Source organism: Lithobates pipiens, unplaced genomic scaffold, assembly GCF_037356315.1.
Source record: "Lithobates pipiens isolate NorthernLeopardFrog02 unplaced genomic scaffold, aLitPip1_a1.2 Scaffold_3, whole genome shotgun sequence".
NCBI classification, from domain to species: Eukaryota; Metazoa; Chordata; class Amphibia; order Anura; family Ranidae; genus Lithobates; species Lithobates pipiens.
The window spans coordinates 86,210,550-86,234,539 of record NW_027507790.1 but is presented as its reverse complement, the minus strand read 5'-3'; the positions used below and the strand labels follow the sequence as shown (position 1 = coordinate 86,234,539).

The 23,990-nt window shown below is 43.9% G+C and overlaps 1 protein-coding gene across 1 annotated transcript in view; it reads left to right on the top strand.

Moving 5' to 3' along the window:
* PPP1CC (protein phosphatase 1 catalytic subunit gamma) overlaps positions 1 to 19,521 on the top strand; it is a 41,346-nt gene extending 21,825 nt beyond the window's left edge. The window contains exons 4-7 of the mRNA XM_077462006.1: positions 11,300 to 11,404; positions 14,261 to 14,484; positions 16,954 to 17,088; positions 18,551 to 19,521. Coding sequence (XP_077318132.1) covers positions 11,300 to 11,404; positions 14,261 to 14,484; positions 16,954 to 17,088; positions 18,551 to 18,640 — 554 coding nt within the window. The 3' untranslated portion in view covers positions 18,641 to 19,521. The remainder of the gene's footprint in view (positions 1 to 11,299; positions 11,405 to 14,260; positions 14,485 to 16,953; positions 17,089 to 18,550) is intronic.
* Positions 19,522 to 23,990: the final 4,469 nt, after the last annotated feature.

Sequence of the window (23,990 nt, the reverse complement as noted above, 5' to 3'; positions counted from 1 at the left end):
AGTTTAGGGCGATGCGTATTCTACATATTTTTGGTAAAATCACAAGCGATTGGTTTGCGCAAAAGTTATAGCGTTTTTACAAAATAGGGGATAGTTTTTATGGCATTTTTTATTTTTATTACTAGTAATGGCGGCGATCAGCTTTATTTTTTTTTTATTTATTTTTTTTTTTTATTTTTTTTTTACTGCGACGACATGGCACACATAGGACATTTTTGGGACCATTGTCATTTATACAGCAATCACTGCTATATAAATGCAGTTTCTGCTGCCATTAAAAGCACGAGCGGAGATTTCGTTTCCTCTGCTATGAAACTTGAATTTCTTGACCCGTACCTAAATTTACAGAAACAAATGAGGGCTTGCTTATACATTCTAAACCACAAAAACAGAGGATTGAATTGGGAGTTGGCTGATTTTTACCTATAGGTACAGTAAATATATCCTAAATGTGCATAGTTTAGGAGATACTTGTAAAGTCACCGGCGCATGCGCTCCTGAAGGAGCGGCATACCTGTGCCGTGAACAGCGACTCGCATGCATGGGAGTGTAACGTGGCTCCTCATTTCAATGGACCGGAGCGTGGAAGCCCTGTCAGCAGTGACAGTGTTGCTGGTTGGCTTCATTTTATGGCAGGTTTCACATAATATGCTAGTATGCGATGCATGGTAGTACATAAGTTTGCTTTGCAGTAGGCAAAATGTTCACTATCACTTTAAATTATAGGATTAAAAAGTTGTGCTTTAATGAAAAATGGCTTGTAAAGTGTACCTAAACTCCAGTGAAGACTTGGCTGTGTTTAAGAAACATCTAGACATATTTGTGTGTAAGCAGTGCCAGGAAATTTGACGTGAGAGGCTTCTGAAGCATAGGTGTACACTTGTGAGTATGAGGGGTACTGCTGCCTGAGACTATTATGAATGATGGTAAAGGGGTTGTAAAATGCCTGGTAGTCACCGGCCCCTGTTTTTTACCTGAGCCCCTTCATCTTTGACGATGCACCATCCTTCTCTCCATGGAGTCCTGACTTTGATAGGATAGATAGCAGCGCAGCCATTGGCTCCCGCTACTGTCAATCAAAGCCAATGGCCCAGTGGGTGGGGCCACATAGTAATGACTTGGGAGTGTGCCTGCAAGGTAACCTCAGGAGAGCACTTCTCCTAGGGGGTTATCTAACATGGGGTGGAGCCGACGGACACCATAAGAGGATGTTCAGGCCCACTCTGTGCAAATCGAGCTGCACAGTGGAGGGAAGTGTGACATGTTTAAAAAAAAAAAACACACTTTAGTATCACTTTAATGTGCTGCTTGCTGAATAGCAACTGGCACTTAATCTGCAAGTATTGTGTGCTTTGTGAACCTTTCCTGCTGTTGAGTACCCCTACCAGTCATTAAAGAGGAAGTAAACCCTGATGGGTTTACTTCCTCTTTCATTCCCTGCAAAGCATAATGGACTACTATGCCGTCTTCGGGCAAATATCTCCTAAACCGTGTAGGTTTAGGAGATATTTCTTGGACCTACAGGTAAGCCTTAATCTAGGCTTACCTGTAGGTCAAAGTGTTGTAAGGGTTTACAACCACTTTAAAATGTTACTAAACCTAGGACCCTGCATTATCTGGTCTCGCAATTGCAATTTTAGTAAATCTACCTTTCTCATCAGCAGTTAGTCTTGTGACTTCTATCAGTATCTGGGTTAAAGCTTGTAGGAGTTTGCGTTCCACTGTCCTATGAGGCCCATGACCCCTGACTGAACAGTGCTGATCACATGCACCCTCTAAGGGACTGTTGCCATAAGGAAGTTAACTCTATTTATTTTCTTACATCAGGGGACACAGAGCCATAGTAATAACTGGGTTATATCGGCATGTCAGGTGCTGGACACTGGCACGCCCCTTAAGGTATGAATTTCCCCCATATAACCCCTCCCATTACTGAAAGTCAGTTTTTTTTTTCTTTTTTTTTGCCAATGTCTAAGGCAGTGATGGCAAACCTATGGCACGTGTGCCACAGCTGGCACGCCAAGCCCTCTGTGGGCACGTGAGAAAATCCTGTACGGAGGTGTATTTCATGCACAGCTCCCCTCCCCATAGAACTACATTTCCCACAAGTCTCTGGGGCAGGGGTGATGTGTCTAGGATGGGCGTGGATGAGATGAAGGGTTGCTCTGGGTTGGATGGCAGGTGGAACATGTGGTGGGGATTGAGCCAATGAGGTGCTGTCTAGGATGGGCGTGGACTGGATGAAGAGTCGCTCTGGGTTGGATGGCAGGCAGAACATGTGGTGGGGAAGATGCCCAATCACAGGCTGTTCTTGAGCCCGGGAACTGAGTCGGCTGATGGGTTTATTATTGGAGTGCTGTGGCAAGCGTTAAAGTGTACATGCTGTGTGGGGAATAAATGTCTTTAGCTGTGTACACTTTCTGTGCCTCTTCAAATATTCAAATCTATTTCTTGGGGACCTTTTTTTTTTTTTTTTTTTTTTTTTTTTTTTTTTTTTTTTTTTTTTTTTTTTTGTTCTTCCCAAGATTGCCACAAAATATGGAAGGGTATGGTCAGAATAATGCGTATATGCTGTCTGTGTTGCTCTCTATCAAAGCTGTTGGAAGCATTTTCTGTAGGATATGAGCTTTGATGATACTTTGTGTTGGCTATTCAGGTTTATCTGGCTGGGAAAGCCTGCTAGATTTGGCAAAGACCACTGCAGTACAGTGAGATGTAAATGCATATCATTTTTGTCCCTGCCATCCCCCTGTATTTCATGACACAAGTCACATGACAGTCCAGAATCACTGGCATTATACAGGGAAGAAGTGTAGAGCTGCTGGGAGTTTGCATTTGACATGCAATGAACTGCACAGCATTGTGGAGTGAACTGCATTGGTAAAGCATTGCTACAGTTGTCCTTGAGTGTTTCCTTTCTGAAGGATGTTTCCTGGACATATAGGACTGTGAACATAGTCAGGAATGAGAGATTTTTGAAGTAGTCATCTGCTACAGCAATGCAGAGCAACCAGTACATCTTCAGCTGGAGTAGAACTACAGATCTCAACATACCTTGGCAACCAAACAGTGCATAATGTGTGCCAGCATGGCATGGGGGAACTGGAAGTTCTGCTGCAGCTGGAGAGTTGCTGGTTGCATGGCACCCCTGTAACAGGATTTCTTTATCATCCAGCCGGTGCTTCTACTGAACAACTAGTCATTTAAAGTGCACCTGCCATGCAACTTGACTGTATTGAATATTAATATATAGTTAGTAGAATAGTGATCCTGGAATTTGATTGCACAATGCTAGGAAAACTTCCAAAAAATGTAACTTTTGTCAAAATGTGTTCTACTTTTAAATCTTCTTGTACAAAACACTATGACTACATAGTGAATGCACAACGGTTTCTGATGTGTCCCATGTTCACCCCCAGACATCACAGCACACGCTCATCAAGTTCTGTATATGTTGGCACTTTGAAATGAATACATTGGTTTTGTGTTGCAGTTTGGGCACTCGGGCTCAAAGGTTCGCCATCACTGGTCTAAGGTGTTGGGCATGTGTAAGGATGTGTACTGAGCTCCACGGGCAGTAATCCTTTGAGAGCCAGCCATCCTGACCAGATCCATTTTGATGTCTCTGCAATGGACTAAATGAACAGTACCTGGTAGAGCTGCACGATTAATAGTTAAAAACCACGATCTCTATTCACCCCCCACTATCTCTTCTGCTGGGTAGGCGATTCTTTCATATAAACAAGTGGAGAGATTATCTGCTCACTCAGCTGTCAAAAAGCATCCCAGGCAATCTGCCAAGTGTAGAACTTGAAACATTGTAACTAACACTACTTGGATCAAAGGAATAGAACTTCTTGTGTAAACAAATAATCTGGGCAGTCTGCCAAGCTTTCATCCATGTGTAAATGCAGGAACTTACACTTAAAGTCTTAATCCTTTTTCTGACACTTAATTTAAAATCAATATTTTGCTAGAAAATTACTTGGAACTTGAAACCGTAAAGTTAGCGCAATTTTTTTTTTTTTGTTTTAATGTGAAAGATAGATCACGATTCTCACGACTCATCTTCTAAGCAAAAAAATTGATCCTCATTTTAGCCAGAATCGGGCAGCTCTAGTACCCTGGCCTCGTCATCCGAAGACACGAGGTTTTGCTTGCGAATGCTTTTAAGCTGGGCCCTGGGATCTAGTACTTTTTGGTAGTAAGGCCAATAAAAGTTTACTGGCAGGGTCTTCTTACAGGTCCAGGGTTGTGGGATTACCTGAGTGTACCCCTGTTCCTGAAGGTTTCCTTTCAAGGTCTCGGAGCCTACCATGAAGGGCGAAGATTGGGCTTTTTATCTGATAAACCCCTGTGGTGGAAAGGTAGGGGAGATTTTCTGCAAGGAATCTCTCCTGCCATGTATTATGTCTGTCACCACTGGGGGCGGTATTGAGCACTCACTATTCTGACGCTGGAAGCAGCAGAAGCTTTCACTCTCCTCTGTTCAAGCCAGCTTAGGCGGTTTTTGTTCCTTTTGGATGCTGGCCCTTCCTTTTTTTTTTTCTTAAAGGAAAAATGGGAAACAAATTTTGTTTTTGGGGCATTTTACCCCCGCCGCCATGTTGCCAGCACTCGTACACTTCCCTAGTTGAAAGGGGGGTGTTTTTGCGTGGGGGTGTGGCTAAACGGCGTCAGACGCCGGCCACACGTGGAGGAAGTCTATTAAGCTATACAGGAAAAGCTGAAGTCTGGTGGAGGGACAGAGCAGAGTGGTTGGCAGGTTTGGTGACACGGGCATTTCACTTTTGATTGACAACAGCTAGGATTAATAGCAGTTACTGTACTATAGCCTAGCAAGTGAAACATTCTTTTTTTGGTACTGTCTCTGCTTTGTACTGTAAGCTATGAGTGACAAATGGACCAGGAACCCCTCTAAGGGTTCTAGGGGGTTAATGGTATACAACAAACTAAAAACCCTTCCAAAATGTGTCTTCCTCCCCGGGAGGTAAAAAAAAAATACGGCCAGTCAGATGAAGCAGTCAAGGGTAGAAAACTTCTGTCCCTGTATTTCATACAAACAGGTTTTCTACCATTTAAAAGATTACTGCTATGAGGTCTCCATAGTAGGACTAGACATAGCAGATTCCCATCTAGTCCTCTGGGCCCTTTTATTGAGGTGCAGGAGGCTGGTGATCAGGTAGATCTTTCCAAATATTGGAAGATACTTATTTTTCCTGTTCCGAGGATCCTAATAGGGAGTAGCCACACAAGTCAGGTGTTTGTCTACTCCCTTACTTAACCCTTTTGTTGCCTGCCAGTGTCTTAAGGTATCTACCTCTAATGGGGTCCGTTTGAACCTCCCCCACCATTTAACATGGTGTCCTATAGAACAAGTTCTGTAGTGCAAGCACTAAAAATGCATAGCTATGTATTCTGAATGGGAAAATTTTTATGAAAGAAATGGGGGGGGGGGGGGGGGGGGTGGTTCTCCAGCTATTGCTGTAATCACCTCAGTGAGCAGAGTGGCTAATGCACTGAAAGGATTCAGCAGGTTAAGGCTGTCTTTTTTTTCCTTTTAAAGACAAGATGTCTTTTGCAGTTCTGGCTGCAATTGGAGGAGAAAGTGTCTTTCTGGTCTCTGGATCAGCTGTTATCCCAGTCGGTGATATCGGATTCCCTTAGTGCAGTGTTTCTCAATTCCAGTCCTCATGGCCCACTAACAGGTCATGTTTTCAGGATTTCCCTCAGATGAAACAGCTGGGGTAATTACTAAAGCAGTGAAACTGATCAAATCACCTGTGCAAAATAATGAAAAGCCTGAAAACATGACCTGTTAGTGGCCCATGAGGACTGGAATTGAGAAACACTGCCTTAGTGGAACAGGGTTTTCTGGCTCAAACTTTTTGTTCCCAGAGCCAAGCAGCGAGGTAAGACCCACTCTAGATCTCAGAGATCTGAATCGGCACTTTAAACATCTGATCCTTTCATAATTCGATCGGCTGTGTCCATCCTGCAAGGAGGGGAGTTGCATATCTCCATGTGCCAAAGTTTCCCACTTAACAGAACTCTCTGGTTTGAAATATAAAATTTTTATCAACCGTGGCACTGCCATTTGGCTTAGCCACAGCACTGAGTCTTCTGAGGGATTCTGGCACCTCCTTTAGCCAGATTAAGGGCTCAAGGCATAGTGGCCCTAGCCTATTAGATCTACTTTGAATAGATCATTCAGTCTCGGTTCTAAAACCAGAGTCTGATCTCAGCTGTAGATAGCTGAAATTTCTAGGTTGGATTCTCAGCCTAGGCAGATTCTCCTTAAAACCATCAAGGAGGTTACTTGGGGGCTGGTTATAGATACCATACAGAAGAAGGTATTCTTACCCCAGACGTGAATCAGTTCCATTGTAGGACTAATTCAACTTTTCAGGAAAGGAAAATTCCTTCATTTTGGCTGCAGGAGATTTTTAGGGGAAATGGGGCCTCCTTCAAGGCTGTCCCTTATGTACAGTTTTATTCAAAGACTGCTTCAAGACACCATCCTGTTGGTCTAGAATAAAGAGGTTTCGGGCCTTGTTTGTTTCCAATACGCTTGGCTCCTGACATGGGTCAGAGCCTAAATTGGTGGTTATACAGCAGGAGGGAAAATCTTTATCCTGCAAGGTGTTAACAGATGCCAGCCTTCTAGGCTGGGGAGCAGCCCCGGAAGAAGATTCTGTCCAGGGGAGTTGGTCCAGGTTAGAGGACCTTGCCTATCAACTTTGTTGGAAGTTTCAGGCAGTACATCTGGCCATAGAATCCTTGGCGGTCAGATTACAGGACTGTCCTGACAGGATTCAGTCTGACAGAGCCACGGTGGTGGCTTACATCAAAAAATAAAGGAGGTGAATAATGTACTAGCTTAGGCAAGAAGTGTTGTGTTCTGCCAATCAGCAATTTTAATATTTCAGGTGTACTACTAGAGACACCAACGATTATTTCCAGGAGAATCCCTTCACCCCGACATCTTCCTAGCAATATGCCAGATGGGGGTACTCCGGACATGGACCTATTCGTGTCCATTCATTAGTAAGGTCGACAACTTTGTCAAACAAGGGGTCTGCTAGCAGGCGAAACAGACGCATTGGTCTTCCCAGGGGATCACTTCTTACTGATCTATGCATTTCCTCCAGCTCTGCTACTTCCACACCTTCTCCGCAGGAACAGGAGGTGATTCTGGTGGCCCCAGCGGTTCCCGGAAGATCTGAATTTATCAAGATCATAAGGAGGGCAGTTGAAGTCCTTTGGACTCTGCCATTATAGCCAGACTTTCTTGCACAGTGTCCAGTATGTCATCCTACTTTACGGACAAGTTCAACAGGTTTGACTTTTGAATCCTACTCTATAAAAGATTGTGGGTGGTCTCCTTCAGTAGTGTCTACTTTGACTAATGCCAGGAATCCGGCTTCCAGAATCGCTTACTATAGAATCTGGAAGGCATAGGTTTCTTGGTATGGATCCAGGGCTTGGCACCCTAGGAGGTATGTCGATGGGCAGGATTCCTGCATCTTGTATCTGAAAAGAAGCTGGCTTTGACTTTTATCAAGAGCCAGATCCAGGCCGATGTCTTTTCCTACAGCCTCTTGCTTCCCACTCTTGGTGCGTAGCTTATTTAGGGGGTAACGTGGTTTATTCCCACTATCAAGGCACCTTAGTCCTTAGGATTTAAGATTGGTCTTGTTGGCTTTGTTAAATCAGCTGCTTGAACCTTACGAGATTCTCTTGGTTCTTTGATAAGAGTCTTTTTGCTTGCCATTTCTTCTGCTAGAAGATTATTGGAGCTAACGACTGTCTTGTAAGCCACATTTCATCATGTATAAGGACGAGGTGATTTGATGTCCTCATCCAGAATTCTTACCAAAAGTGGTAACAGGTTTTCATTTAAACCAAGATATTATTCTTCTGCCTTTCTCCCCAGAAGCCTTAATCTAGGGAAGAGAGCACTACAGTCTCTTGATGTAGTAAGAGCAATCAATCTATTTAAGGGCGACCTTGTTTGCAAAACACAGGTTTTGTTTGTACTGCCAGAGGGTCCAAGATATGGACAGGCAGTGTCAAAATCCACTATTTTCCAAATGGATTTGTCAGGTGGTTGATTAAGCTTCAGCTTTAAAGATTCTTCCTTCTCATATTAAGGGCACACATCCAGGGCGATTAGTGCCTCTTGGTTGGTGCATCAGGCATCTATGGCTCAGATCTGTAAGACCGCAACATTGGATAAACGTCTGAACCAAAGACCAAATTATCATTTTTTTCTTCCCAAAATCGATATTTAACCACTACAATAATATAGGGCACTTTCGCCCCCTTCCTTCCCAGCCCAATTTTCAGCTTTCATGGCTCTAGCGCTTTCAGTGACAATTGCGCAGTCATGCTACACTGTACCCAAATGAAATTTTTATCATTTTGTTCGCATAAATAGAGCTTTATTTTGGTGGTATTTATTCACGACTCCGTTTTTTATTTTTTGCGATATAAGTGCAAAAATGCGGAAATTTGGAAGAAAAAAACATTTTCTATTTTAAAAGAAATCCAATAAAATCAAATTTTGTCATAAATTTAAGCCAAAATGTATTCTGCTTCATGTTTTTGGTAAAAAAAATTCCGTTAAGTGTATAATTGGTTTGTGTGATCACCGACATATGTACGCAAATGATCATGTACATATGTGTGCAGATAATCATTGGGACATGTGATTTTAGTGGGACATGTGGGGGACATGTTTTTATTATTGGGGACATGTGTGTTTTGGGGACATTGTGTTTATACTGTGTGGTGTGTTTACTGTGTGGTGTGTTGTGTGTGTGTGTGTTACACTAGACTAGTGATCAGTGAGTAAAAAGCTGTAAAAAAAACAGCTCATACTCACTGATCATCAGCCGGCTGCAGCGATCTGCTCTCCTCTCCTCAGCGATGACTTCTGTGTGAGGAGAGGAGGAGCCGATTGCCTAGCAACCGGCTGTTTGTTTACATCACATGACGGCCGTGATTGGACACGGCCGTCATGTGATCAGGAGGGCCAATCATAGAGCCCTCCTGCCGATCTGAGATTCGCCGTGTCCGGGTGACACGGGCGCATCGGGATCGCGTCGCTGCGCGGGCACGCGCGATCCCGCTCCTCCTGATGGACGTTCCTGAACGTCCTATCAGGAGTAGACGGCTCCCACCCGGCCGTATATGTGCATTGGCCGGGTGGGAAGTGGTTAAGGTCATGAGGAGATTGCCTTTGGGCACAGCGTACACTGCAGGCTGCAGTATGAGTCATCTGTCGTCCCCCGTCCTGTTCCCCCCTCCTCCCCCCTTTCAGTTGCCATTGCTATGGGACATCCCACATAGTTATTACTATGGCTCTGTGTCCCCTGATGTAAAAAGAAAATATATAAATAGCTATTAGCCCCAGCTAGTGCACAAAGGTTCAAAGCGCCGCTGCAGCAGTGCTTTGCCAGCGGGTGCTGCCCATTGATTTCAATGGGCAGGGTCGCCTTAGGAGCAGAGTATACACAGCTCCTACAGTGCTGCAAAGATGCTGCTTGCAGGACTTTTACCATCCTGCAAGCACACTGCTCCAGTGTGAAAGCACTCAGGCTGTCACACTGGAGAGATTAGCGCTATAACGCCTATAAAGCGCCTCAGTGTGAGCTTCTTAATTCGGCAGCTACTAATACTGTAGCTGTGGGGGACATGGTTTCTGCCAGGAATGCCTAGGCAATTCCAGTGGAAATAAGAGCTGGTACCCGCTTGCTCAAGTGTCCAGGGGAGGAGGATCTGTAGAACTTTTTGAAGGTCAAGGCCGCTTTATATTGCCCTGTTAGAAAAGTGGTTTTAACCACTTACAGACTGGACATTTTTGCTGGTCAAAGACCAGGCCACTTTTTGCGATTTGGCACTGCGTCGCTTTAACTGACAATTGCGCGGTCGTGCGACGTGGCTCCCAAACAAAATTGATGTTTTGTCCCCCCCCCCCACATGGAGCTTTCTTTTGGTGGTATTTGATTACCCCCTGCGGTTTTTATTTGCGCTATAAACAAAAATAGAGCGACAATTTTTAACGCATTTTTAAAAAAAAAAATTTTGTTGAAATATCCCCAAAAAATGTATAAAAAAATTTTCCCTCAGTTTAGGCCGATGCGTATTCTACATATTTTTGGTAAAAACGCAATAAGCAATTAATGATTGGTTATAGCTTTTACAAAATAGGGATAGTTTTATGGCTTTTTTTATTTACTAGTAATGGCGGCTATCAGTGATTTTTTTATTGTGGCGGACACATCGGACATTTTTGGGACCATTGTCAGTTATACAGCAATCACTGCTATATAAATGCAGCGATTCCTGTGTAAATGACACTGGAAGTGAAGGGGTTAACCAGTGGGTGGCAGTGTAGGGGTTAAGTGTTCCTAGGGGTGTGTTACTAACTGTGGGGGGTTGGGCTTTCATTTAGTGAACACTGATCTCTGCCCCAATCACATGGAGCAGAGGTCAGCATCACTAGTTGCTATAGGCAGAATAGAGAAATGTTTACAACGGCACTTCTCCATTCAGCTGTCCCGTGAGATGATCGCGCGATGGCAGGGCGGCATTGAAGATTGGACGTACCTGTACGCCAATATGCCTGCCCGTGCCATTATGCCGACGTACATCGGCGTGTGCTGGTCGGACCGGTTAAACTTTAATGCTGGTGTTTTTGGTGTGTAAAGATTTTGTTCAGGAAAAGTCAATTTAAAAGACCAGCAGGTAGCAATAACAAGTCAAAGGTAATATTCTTTGAGGTGGGGGGGAGGGAGGGTTGATCCCTGGCTTCAATGTGTGCCTTTTTGTCAAGAATATAGTGTAGAGCAGCTTTTGTGCAGCCTATTTTGAGTTTCTATGACACAATAAATGTATTTGAGTGCCAGTGCGCATGTCGCCTAAACAAACACCTGTTTTAAAGGAATTTGTTTTGTTTTTTCCTCCTAAATCCCTTTCATGTTGGCCTGTGTTCATGATGCATACATAGGTGTTTTGAGTGGAGTGTTTTTGGCTGGGAAAACAACCTAAACGTGCTAGGCTCATTTGGTGCTTGCGTGTTCATTTCATTGGCCAGTGAAATGAATGCCCAACCCCTTGTCGTTCCTACAACACATCTTATTAGATGTGTGGTTTTTGTGTTTAAATTTCTCTACTGCCAGGAGAAAAGCGTTAGCCCCAGTGTGCATGGAACCAAGTATGACAGCTTAGTATATGGACAGGAACAGTTTGCCTTAACACTTTATTTATTATTTTTTTTTTTTTCCCCTTGTAGGTAAAAGAAGGTATAACATTAAATTGTGGAAAACCTTTACAGACTGCTTCAATTGCTTGCCAATAGCTGCCATAGTAGATGAGAAGATCTTCTGCTGTCATGGAGGTACAGTTTAACCAAGGGTCTAATTGGTGTTATGTAAAGTGTTCCCTATGCTCTTGGATGTGTGGGGTTTTTTTCCCCCTGTTGCGGTTCCCAAATGTTATGGGGTACTAAAATTCATTGTCTTGTGGGTTTATATTTTACCAAAACTGTGCATTCATAGTATTCATACCCCTTCACTTATGTTGCAGCCTGATACTACTGTTAAAATACTTTTTTCTTTTTTGTGTTAACTCATACCTCACGAGTGGACAACCAAATTTTAGAATTGTTTGCAAATGTATGAAAGTAAAACCAAATATCACATTGGCACAAGTATTCAGACTCTGCGCCAACACTTAAAATTTTAGCTTGGGTCCCTCCCATTTCTATTGATGCTGAGATGTTTCAACACCTTGATTGGAGTCAACCTGTGGTGAATTAAATTAAGTGGACATGATTTGGAAAGGCACTTTTTTTTTTTTCCCCATTCACTCTTATCAGCTGCATAATAGCTGGGGAGTGGAGCAGCAACACACTAAGCATCCCAGTGGATGTCTGATCATTGGAGGAGAGTACGGAGGTTGCAACATAGCAAGAGTACCGACCACGGTGTGGTCAGGGTTTTTTTTTTTTTTTTTTTTTTTTTTTTTTTTTAAATGGGAAAGCCGAGGGACTGGCAAGAACACCAGGGATTTCACACAAAGAAAACAATACAAACAGGATACTTTTTACATGGTACAGCAGGCACATAATGGGAATGAGGTCTTGCGGTAACAGTACATGTGATATTTTTAGTTCTGCTTTTTAATGAATTCAGACACTTTTTTTAAATTGCTGTTTTCACTTTGTCATGGGGTAATGAATGTAGATTGATGTGAAAAAAAATAATTTAAACTGCAGTGCACTTCCTAAACCTTATGCAAATATTGTGTGACTTTAAAAAACCCACAATTGTTATCCAGGGTAAAAAAAATTTTCAGAGTTTTAGTGGATTGAACCGCAGAAAGGGTTAACAATAGAGTACATATTAATGGTACTGAACAAGATTTTAAGAACCAATGAATAGAATAGCATGGCGAAAACAGATGAATGTCAGAGGAAGTTCACAAATGTTTGAGTTTACTTCCAAATGGTCCTATACCCTCACTGTGCTTGATTGCAAATAACCTTGCCTTGTTTGGAGGTTTCCAAGGCAGGTTACATGTCGCTATCGAGCAATGCAAGTAGGCCTCTTTGATAACTCAGGAAGATGCCTTTTTCACTTTCGCTATATACAATTGTATAAAAGGTTTCTGGCATATAGCAACTGCTTTTTATTCAAGCTATCAATTCATTGTACAGTATAAACCACACATTTGCCTAGTGGTTACAAATAGACTGGTACTGACATGTTCTACTTGAGTCTCCTCCCACACTCCAAAGCTATGTTAGTAGGTAAATTGACCCTAGTATGTGGATATTTATGTATGTAAGATGTGAACTTTGGATTGTAAGCTCCTCGAGCAGGCATGAATGTGAATATAAAGTAAATGTAAACTGGTGGTGCTATAAAAATAGCTGAAGTAAAATGTAGGGCTTTACCGGTATTGGTCCCGATACCAGGTACTTGTGCAAATTCTCCCAATGCCTAGTCTCACACCTGGACACTCAGGGATGATCAGTGGTGGGGGAAGTTATAATCGCTGATCTCCCTGTGCCTTCCATATTAAAGCAGCTGACAGCCGCTTCGTCTCCTCTCCCCTCTGACTTTCAGCTGCTTTAGTGAAAGCCACACAGATTGGTGATTATAACTTCCCCTGCCGCAGCACCAATCATCCCCGTATGCGCTTCTGGTTCGCTGCCACCTTTCCCCTTCAGTGCACCACTGATCGTCCACGCCCCTCCCAGATATTTGAGGATGGATAACGGGGGGAGGAGCTGGTAAATCGGTTATTTACCGGCCCCTTTTTCTGAAAGCAAGTGGGTGATCACTGTCGATTCATAACTGAGCATCATAAACGGTTTACGATGCTTTCACGTATGAATGGAGAGGAGCTGCTGTCTCCTGTATATTCATGTTCAATGCAGCTGAGGTGGCTAAGAAAGGGAATGGGGAATCTGTATCCTCAGTCCCTTTCCATGTCTCAAAGGAGAGGTCAGGGGTTTTAGACCCTTGATGTCTCACCAAAGCCCCTCTACACCCTAACAGGGTGGGGGAAAAGATGTAATTTTAAATTAAATTTGTAAAAATAAACTGACAGTCCACACCATCAGTGCTGCATATTAGTGCCACTGTCACATGACAGTAAAGTATCTGTACTTGTACTAGGTCTTAAAGCTGTATTGGCACAACCCTAGTAAAATGCAGCGGATATGTAAGGGGTGCAGTGCTGTCCCTCAAAGTTCGGCCCCCTTCCTCCTCCACTGGGCCAATTAATGGAGTAGGGAACAGTCTGAAGCCGAAAGACTTCACTGCCGGTATCACTTGGTGGAGATGGCGGCAGCCTATCTGAAGATCAGCTTGGGTGCCGACATCACAGGCTCCCTGGACCAGGTAAGTGGCCTAATATTTAAAGTCGGCAGCTACAGGGTTGTGTTTGAGTGTTCCTTTTTTTTTGGGGGGGGGGGGGGTTATTTTTAACTCTTATACTTGGATTGGAATGTATCTAATAAATGCCACATGTATTGACTGAAGAACCTGTAGTGCAGAAAGCTGTCCAGCCCCTCACTTTTGCTAACCTTGACGTACGTACTGGCAGTGAATGTCTGTCTTATTCTATAGTGTTTCTGGTTAGCAACCAGACTTGCCAACAATTGTGTGAAGGTAGATGGTAGTCTCCCCACCCCCAAATATAAATAGCTTCTCTAAACCAGCACTAACATGTCTGTTTACTGTAGGTTTATCACCTGACCTCCAATCAATGGAACAAATCAGGAGAATCATGCGTCCTACTGATGTTCCAGACCAGGGTCTTCTCTGTGACTTGCTGTGGTCTGACCCTGACAAAGATGTTTTAGGCTGGGGTGAAAATGACCGGGGTGTATCATTTACTTTCGGGGCAGAAGTTGTGGCAAAGTTCCTTCACAAACATGATTTGGATCTGATTTGTCGAGCTCACCAGGTACAACCTTTATTTCTGTGTATTCAGATCATTGACTGCAAGACTGCATGTTAAGTTTGCAAGTTTAACAAGCAGATTGTGGTTGCAGTTACAAGGGGGTTTTGCTTGTTAAAATTGCATTACTTTTGTTGTTTTTTTTAAGTGTCCAAAGTAACTTTCACAAATTTTACACCAATCCTTTAATACTTGGTTTCTTGGAGTAGTGCCAAAGTTCTCAATTGTAACAACATTCCACAACTTTCTCTCCAGTTGTGCTTTAGGGACCCTGGTGGAAATATTTAAGCTTGGACATGTCCCTTAAATTGTGAACTAAAGGATGCCCATGCTAGGAAATGCCAGCTTAGAGCTGTTAGTCTGACTTTGCTTTTCATTCCAGGAGTACAGTGGTTCTAAATTTTTTTAACTTAAAGTGATATTAAACCCAAGAAAACAAATGCAATAGAATAGTTCCTTTTGTAAACTGATACATTCTGCTGGGGAGTTTGATGTGAAAAACATGCTGGCTCTATTGCCAGATAAGAATAGAACTAAAGCATAAAAAATGTAGCCATCGCATCTAAGAATTGTTTGTGCTGCTGAGAACAGCAAGAGCCATGGGATCGTGTTGCTGTCTTTACTGGTGGGGGTAGAATAGGCATTTGGAGGTGGGGCAGAGGCTGCAAGTAGCAAAGAATTTAGAGTAATAACACAAAAGCAATTCTTGGATGCAATGGCTGCATTTGTTCTATTATCTGGTAATCCGGACAGTAAGTTTTTCACATCAAACTCCAGCAGAATGTATCGGTTTATACCAAGCCTGCGCGTCTGCCTCATAGCAAGCGCTTGCTATGGTGGTAGTGAGTATCCAGAAGAGGTTTGGGGCTGCGCAGCACTGTTTACAATCCCTTGGAAAAAAGTTCTACTAAAGCACGGGTGCTCAACCTGTGGCTCTCCAGCTGTTGCAGAACTACAAGTCCCATGAGGCATAGCAAGACTCCGACAGCCACAAGCATGACACCCAGAGGCATGATGGGACTTGTAGTTTTGCAACAGCTGGAGAGCCACAGGTTGAGCACCCCTGTACTAAAGTCTCCTGGTTTTTTCATCTTGACAGCTTCAGCCCCAGAAGATTTTTACCCCCTCCCTGACCTGAGCACTTTTTGTGATTTGGCACTGCGTCGCTTTAACTGACAATTGTGTGGCTGTGCGACGTTGCACCCAAAAATGTATTTTTTTTTCCCCACAAATAGAGCTTTCTTTTGGTGGTATTTGATCGCATCTGCTTTTTTTTTTTTTTTTTTTTTTTTTTTGCACTATAAACGAGAGCGACCATTTTGAAAACGTATTTTTGTTTTTTCAGTTTAGACCGATATGTGTTCTACATATTTATGGTAAAAAAAATTGCAATGAGAATATATTGACTGGTTTGCGCAAACGTTATAGCGTCGGCATAAAGACTACCGTATTTTGTAATTTTTAATCACTTAGTTGTTTTTTGTTTTTTTATAATTGGGACTGCAACATTATAGCACACATCGGACGCTTTTGACACTATTTTGGAACCATTGTCATTTATACAGCAATCCGTGCTATAAAATGCACTGATTACTGTGTAAATGACACTGCCAGAGAAGGGGTTAACCACTAGGGGCTGATGAAGGGGGTTAAATGTGTCCTAGGGAGTGATTCTAACTGGGGAATGGGCTTCAAGTCACATGACGGCTATCACTGCTCCCTGTCATTGAAAGCAGTGATCGGTTATGACGCAAGCCAGAACAGGGAAATGCCTTGTTTACATAGGCACTTCCTGTTCTGAGGCTCTGTGGCACAATTGCCAGGAGACTGGTGGACAGACCCACAGGCACGGCCACGCTGTATTCGGAGGCACCTGCTTTACCCACCTCTTAAAGGGAGCGTACAGGTACGCCTATTTGCCCACCGCTGCCATTGTGCTGACGCAATGGTTGGCAAATGGTTAATGGATTAAGGGGGAAAACCTTTGCAAAAGCTTGCATGAGCCAAGTGACTGTCAATAAAATCCAGTGATGCAGGCAGGGCTGAGTCCCGCTGCTGCATCCATTGACAGTGCCCCATGGAGAAAATCGAGTGCCCCCACCGAGCCAAAGGGGAGGAGCACCGGCAGGGTACCCTAGAGGAGAATCGGGGTTGCAAAACCTTTGCACAGAGCAGGTAAGTATAATGGGTTATAAAAAATTGAACCTTTACAACCCCCTTTAATTTAAAAATGGCATATTTACATTTTTTTTTCTTTAATTGCAACTAAATCCCTTAAAGCGGTACTTGGCCATTGATTAAAGAAAACAGTTAAAGCGGTGGCTCAAACGGGGTTGCAATGAGCAACACTAGAAAGTAAGGTGTTTGCTTGCCTAACCTACCCCCCAATCCATATTGTCCGTATTTTATGGGTTGCAGGATAATGACTGCTGTTTTTCCTCCTGATCTTTTGTAAACAATATTTTTCTGTTGTAGGTGGTTGAAGATGGATATGAATTTTTTGCCAAAAGGCAGTTGGTAACGCTTTTCTCAGCCCCAAACTACTGTGGAGAGTTTGACAATGCAGGAGCAATGATGAGTGTAGATGAAACGTTAATGTGCTCTTTCCAGGTATGTTATAAACCTATTTTCTGCCAAAAGATTTTATTTTCTTGGGCTGCACACATGGTTACATTGAGAAATTTACCGTACTAAACCTGGGGAGTGCAAAATCTGGTGCAGCTCTGCATAGAAACCAATCGGCTTCCAGGTTTTGTCGAAGCTTAATTGAAAAAGATGAAGTTAGACAATTGGCTACCATGCATAGCTGCACCAGATTCTGAGTGCTCCAGTTTAAGTAAATCTCCCCCTTTGTGTCTATCTGAAACTTTTCTATGAAGTGCTCTGCTCTATAGGCTGTACTTGGAGGGTTTTGCGTTTTTTATATAGGGAAATGAAAGTGTTTAATGTAGAAAATTTTAAATGTTGACAAAAGCTGTCAGTTCAGTCTACAGAGCTCATTGCATGTGTAGTAAATCTGATAGGTGTATAATACTTTAATGTTATGCTTGGAGTGAATCCCTACTTTTTTCTATAAAAAAATTAACTTTGCATCCGGACAGTTGTCAGATATGCAGTGCTACACTCACTGCATGCCATTCTTCTTCCATTGGGCCTTATAGCTGTCTTTAAGGTGCCTTAAGGCCTGGTCAATGAAACCAGAGGGTTACTAGGTATCTGACGCTTTTGTATGCAGTTTTTTTTTGTGGTGTGTGGGGAATTTCGTAGCAAAAGGAAAAAAAACCAAACACTAGATCTTCTGAATGCCTAGGCCATGGGGATAGAAAGTCACTTCCAGCACTCAAGTCTTCTATGGTAAAGAGCAACAAGGGCATCTGTATTCAAAGATTAGGTGGCTGCTGCCCTCCTCCTCAGATGGGGTAATCTGGTGGCAGGCACGCACACCTAGTGCATTACCAATGACATTGAATAAAGCATAAAAATGGGTACTCAAAAGTGCAACTTTCAAGCCATAAAACCAGTGTAGAATAGTGTGGACACACATGCTGTATCTCTTCAAGGGGGTAAAAGCTGATCCGTTTCGGGCACCCACCCTTCCTCAAAGCTAAGCTACCAGCTTGGCTGGTGACAAGTACTATTATGGCATCCACACCATTGTGTTCATGCGTCAGATCACGGAGTGAATGTTCTTTTAGCAAGCTGAGAAATGGCCTTTGATCTGTTTTCAGAAGCTGTAGAGAAGGCTGCAGATAAAAAGGTCCATCTTGTGTAGGATTTTTCATCTTTGTATCACCTGAAGCTTGTCACTTCAGTAGGCATATGTAAGGGTTTAAAGCTACTTATTATAGTAAGCTATTTTCATGTGCCTGCTGCTTTTGTGTAGTCTTGGATAATTAACACTCGCCCATTACTTTGTGCCTTTTTTTTTTTATTTTGGAAACCTTGAAAAATGGTAGTGTCTTGCGAATATATGCATTCAGTCTGTTTCGGTTTACTTTTTTGCACAGTGGTTGAATGATTTCCTTTTTACATGGAATGGTTAACTTAACCAGTTTACCTGTTTCTTTCTCAGATTTTAAAACCTGCAGAGAAAAAGAAACCCAATGCAAGCCGACCAGTAACGCCACCACGAGGCATGATCACGAAACAGGCGAAAAAATGAGGGTCTCTTGGCCTGCTTGGACTTGTATTATAGTATATAATCACTTTTTTTATTTTAAAATGTGTAACTTGTACTGGTCCGTTCCATCTAGATGTTGGTGGCTTTTTTTTTTTTTTTTTCTTCCATTTAAAGAAATGTATTTGCTACAATGCTTGCCATTTTCTGTTCTTTTCAACCTGAAATTCAAACTTTTATTCTGTTGCTTCAATATGGTTTCTTTTTATGCCAGTGTTACTGTACACTCCAATCTTTATCTTCATTATTCATGTAGCTTTGTACAATTCACATTATTTGTAAATGCTTGTTTACTACTTTAGTACTTAAAGATGGCACTCACAGGCTGGTCAGACTAGGAACGTCACAGCTATAATTTGCATCCTGTTTATACAAACCACTGTGAACTTTTTTTTTTTTTTTTTTTTTTTTTTTTTTTGTTAAAGGGATTTTCTTTTACCATCAGGTCCACATATGTATAGCTATTAGAAATATCCCCCTCTACTTTACCAGCATCACTGGTTTGATGTACATTTAAGTAAAGCACATTTTTTTTTCCTGTACTGTATTCTTTAACTGAAATTAAAGCCATTATTTTAACTGTTGTGTTCCACTTCCTGAAACTTGCATCTGTACTGGTGTATTGCTCATGTCTTCCACAGCAATGAAGTTGGATTTGCGTCTAGTGTTTGCATGGTAACTGATAAATAAAGGAAGAATGCTTATCTGGACATACCAATGCACTTCCTTATGGCATTACATACTTATATTTTGTCCTGAGAGGCATAATTACCACTAACAAGATACCATAATTGAAACATGCCAAAGTTTTCATTTTAAATGTTTACCAGCCTTTTTTATTTCCTAATAAACTTGTTTGAGCCATATGTACAGTATTTCTTTTACTAGCAACTAGCCTATGATGCAAGTCTGTCACTTGTCATGTAAGTTATGGAAAGTGTACCTGGAATATTAACTAGCAGTGAGACTTGTGTTTTACCACTAGCTTTAATTTTGCATCTTACAACATATATTTGGTTGTACCCTACTGTTGGGTAACTAGGTTGATGCTTTCTAGTTAAGTCTTGAGTAGCAAGTAACCAGGATCCTGGTTTTAAATTCTCCTGGGAGGCGGAGAAATGCACTTATTTGGCAATTCCTTTTGGCATAGATGCAACCTGCTAAACTCGCGTAATGAAAACAAACTGCAGTAATTGCTGAATGTATGCCCTAATAAACTACTTTTTTTAAATTGTAATCTGCAGCCAGAAAACTTCTAAGGCTGCCAAAAAATTGCTCCCCCCCTGACCGGTCCACACAGTTTATGGTTATCCTAGAAAGATGCATTGCATTAGTCTGTAGAGATTGGTATGGGTTTATAAAGTGCAACCAGCCCCCATCCTCACTTGCATAGCAAAGTCTGAAGTGAAAATGCATAACCATTTAGGTGTGTGTTTTTTTTTTTTTAAATTGTTTGACCATTTCAGCCCCAGAAGATTTTGCTGCTCAATGACCAGGCCATTTTTTGCAATACAGCACTGAGTCGCTTTAAGTGACAATTGCACAGTCGTACGACACTGTACCCAAACAATGTACTTTCTTTTTTTTTTTCACACAAATGGCTTTCTTTTGGTGGTATTTGATCACCTCTTGTGGATTTTTTTGCGCTATAAACAAAAGGGTGACCATTTTGAAAAACTTTTTTTTAATGCTTTGCTATAAGATCCCATATTTTCTTCTTGGTTTAGGCCATAATGTTATCTATATATTTTTGGTAAAGGGCAATAAGCGTATATTGGTTTGCACAAAAGTTATAGCGTCTACATAGTAGGGGCTTTATGGCTTTTTCTCATATCGTCTTCCAGGACAGCCTCTGAGATATAGGGCTCCTCCCTCCGGGACAGTAAACACATCAACCCAATCAAATAAAAGGTGTGGTCTTCCAGGCCCTCCTCAGTTTTTGTGTTTCCTGCCGGACGGGAAGGAGCACGTCGGAACTAGTAAGGGGAGCTCCTTCTCAGGGGTTTGTCCTGGGGGGAGCACCTGGTGGACCTGACCCTTAGCACCCCTCGGTCCGTTCGGAGGGAGGAGAGGGTAGCTATCAGTCCCCGCTGCCATTCAACGTTCGAGAGAACGGGACCCCGATGGGCGGCAATCTCCCCCCTCTGTAGCGCTAACCGCTCGTACCTGGTCAGTCGGATAGCGGGCGAGAGACTTCGTTTCACCGGCTGGCGTTCGGGTACTGTGAGCGGTGCGTTCGTAAGGAACGCACGGCATTGGGGCGGAGTCTTTTGCGTTCCGGCATCCGGAAGTGGGAGAGACGCACTTCCGCCGGATTCGTGTCATCTGGGGGTGCCGCAGGACCTGTTCCAGTCCTTTGGGCGCGGCGGTGTGACTACAGGGTTGCCTGGAGCGGTGTGAAGGCTCGGAGAGACTGAGTAAGACACGGGAACCATGGAGGGCGCAGTTGTGCAGGTGGACTTCGGTTCAACAGGCTCCAGTACCTCTCAGGTAAGCTTGGTGAGGGCAGACCAGGACTTACACTGGGGGGTGGAGGGGTCACTCTGACCTTAGTACCCTCCCGGGGTGGAGAACCTGCTGGTGAGGGGGGGCACTTCCTAGGCAGACCCTAGAAGCGCAGTGGTGTGGTCAGGGGTGGTATTTTAATGGGACCCTGTTTTTCTTTGTTTTTAGGTTAAACAGGACAGAGCCCAGATACCTTTGCCCAGAAGGAAATGTGCTGTGTGCGGGGCTAAGTTAGGCACCGGTTGGGAGAAGCCGCTTTGCCCGGATTGTGTCAGTAGCCTGGTGAAAGGTGGCAGCTTGCCACAAGGTTTTGACATCCGTAAAGGATGAGATGGCATCCACCTTCCAGTCATTCAAGAGCATGATGGATAGGATGCAGGGTCCTTCATTCTCTTTAACCAGGGCCGTGAGTATGCCCTCCTTGTCTAAACCAAGTCAGGAGGAGGAGGTGGATAAGGAGAGGTTACCTAGGTCATTAGCCTCCTCTAGGACAGAATCTACTTCTGAGTCAGAGGGGGAGGAAGAATCCATTAGATCAGCCAGATACAAGCTGTCTTTGGACGATGTGGGTGACCTCCTCAAGGCAATATATGACACTTTGGAGATCAGGGAAGAACGGGTCCAGCTTTCAAAACACGACATGAAGTATCAGGGGTCGAGTGTGCTTAAAGACAGGGTATTCCCCATCCATAAATTGCTGGTTGAGGCGATTCTGCTGGAGTGGGACCAACCGGAAAAAAGGCAATTTTTTTCAGGTAGCCTTAAAAGGAGGTTCCCTTTTGAGACGGATGCGGTGCATCCCTGGAACAAGGTTCCCAAATTGGATGCTCCCTTGGCTAAAGTCTCTAAAAAGACGGATTTGGCCTTTTGATATGGGTTCACTCAGGGATCCTATGGATAAGAGGAGACGTGCTGCTTAAGAGGGCCTGGGATGCCTCTTCCATTGGGCTTAAACCAGCCTTAGCAGCTACCTGTGTGGCCAGAAACTTAGAGTGTTGGCTTACACCGTTACAATCGCATATTTCAGCGGGCACTTCCAGGCAACAGCTGTTGAAGTCCTTTCCGCTACTGTTCAAGGCAGTGGGGTTTTTGGCCGATGCCTCTGCAGAATCAGTCAAATTGGCTGCTAGATCTGCAGCACTAGTGAACGCTGCCAGAAGGGCCGTTTGGCTTAAAACCTGGTCAGGTGATGCAGCTTCGAAATTGAAGCTATGTGGATTACCGTTTTCAGGGGACCATTTGTTCGGGCCCGGTCTGCAGGAGGTGTTAGAGCGCACGCAGGATAGGAAGAAAGCTTTCCCAGAAAAGAAAAACCTGAAGGGAAGCGCCTTTTTCGAGGCTCTAGGCAGCAGAACCTGCAGGAAAGGGAGGTTCGCCCCAAAAAACATTGGACGGGTCACAAGGGAAGGGGCAGAGGAGGAATCCTATTCAATCCTCCTCAACCCTCCACTAAAACCCAGTGACTCCTGCGTCCCGGTGGGAGGAAGACTGGGGAAGTTCCTTCCACAATGGGACACTTCAACCGAAAGTCTGTTCATTCGAGATGTAATAAGGAACGGCTACAGGTTGGAGTTTGGTTCAGTTCCCCTTCCAAATTTTCAGGTAACCAGGTTAGCAAGGGACCAAGAGAAGGCAAAGGCTCTGTGTCTTCTCCTGGGGGATCTGGTGGACCAAGAAGTACTGGTGCAGGTGCCTCCGGAGGAGCGAGGCTTGGGGGTTTACTCACACGTATTCGTGGTAAAGAAACCTTCGGGAAAATTCAGGCTAATACTCAATCTCCGCCCCCTGAACAGGTTCATAAAATACAAGCGGTTCCGTATGGAGTCAATCTTCTCGGTAACAAAGTTTCTGTTTCAGGGCTGTCACATGGCCACCGTGGATCTCAGGGATGCATATTTGCATATCCCGATTCATCTGGAGTCCCAGAGGTTTCTCAGGTTGGCGGTGAGGTTGAACACGGGTGTGTTACACCTCCAGTTTCGAGCTCTCCCTTTCGGGCTTTCAGCCTCACCAAGGATCTTTACAAAGGTTCTGGCAGAGGCACTGGCCCGGTTAAGGCTCAAGGCTATAACAGTGATTCCATATCTGGGCGATCTACTGTTCATAGCCCAGTCGGCCCAACAGCTGCAGAAGGATGTGCAGGAGGCCTTGGGTTTCCTGCGCTCACTGGGGTGGCTAATAAACCAGGAAAAATCCCAGTTGACCCCCTCACAGGAAGTCTTGTATTTAATATACAGGATTTCTTCGGTGGAGATGAGGGTATTTCTTCCTGCGGAGAAGATCAACAAGCTAGAGCAGGCGGTAGCCCAGCTTCAATCAGGTCAGGAAGCTCAGATCAGGGAGGTTATGAGAGTCCTGGGGTTGATGACATCATGCTTTCCAGCGGTGGCCTGGGCAAGGCATAATCAGTGCCCTTTGCAGAGACTTATGCTCCGTTATTGGGATGGCAGGGAGCAGAGCTTGGATCAGGTTATGCCCCTGTCCTCGGCCGTCAGGAGGTCTCTGTGGTGGTGGCGGGCCCAGGTCAACCTAGACAAGGGTCTTCCCTGGTCCCCACAAGCTACGGTGGTGGTCACGACCGATGCCAGTGCGCTGGGTTGGGGTGCCCACCTAGAGGGAATCTTAGCCCAAGGTACCTGGTTGAATCTAGAGGTAGGTCGTTCCTCAAACCAGAAGGAGCTTCTGGCAGTTTGGAGGGCTATAGAAACCTTCCAGTTACAGGGCAGGGATCTGCAGGTTCGGTCAGACAATGGCAGCAGTAGCCTACCTGAACAAGCAAGGGGGAACCAGAAGCCCCGCGCTGCAGGTGATTGCGGACAGAATCTTCTGC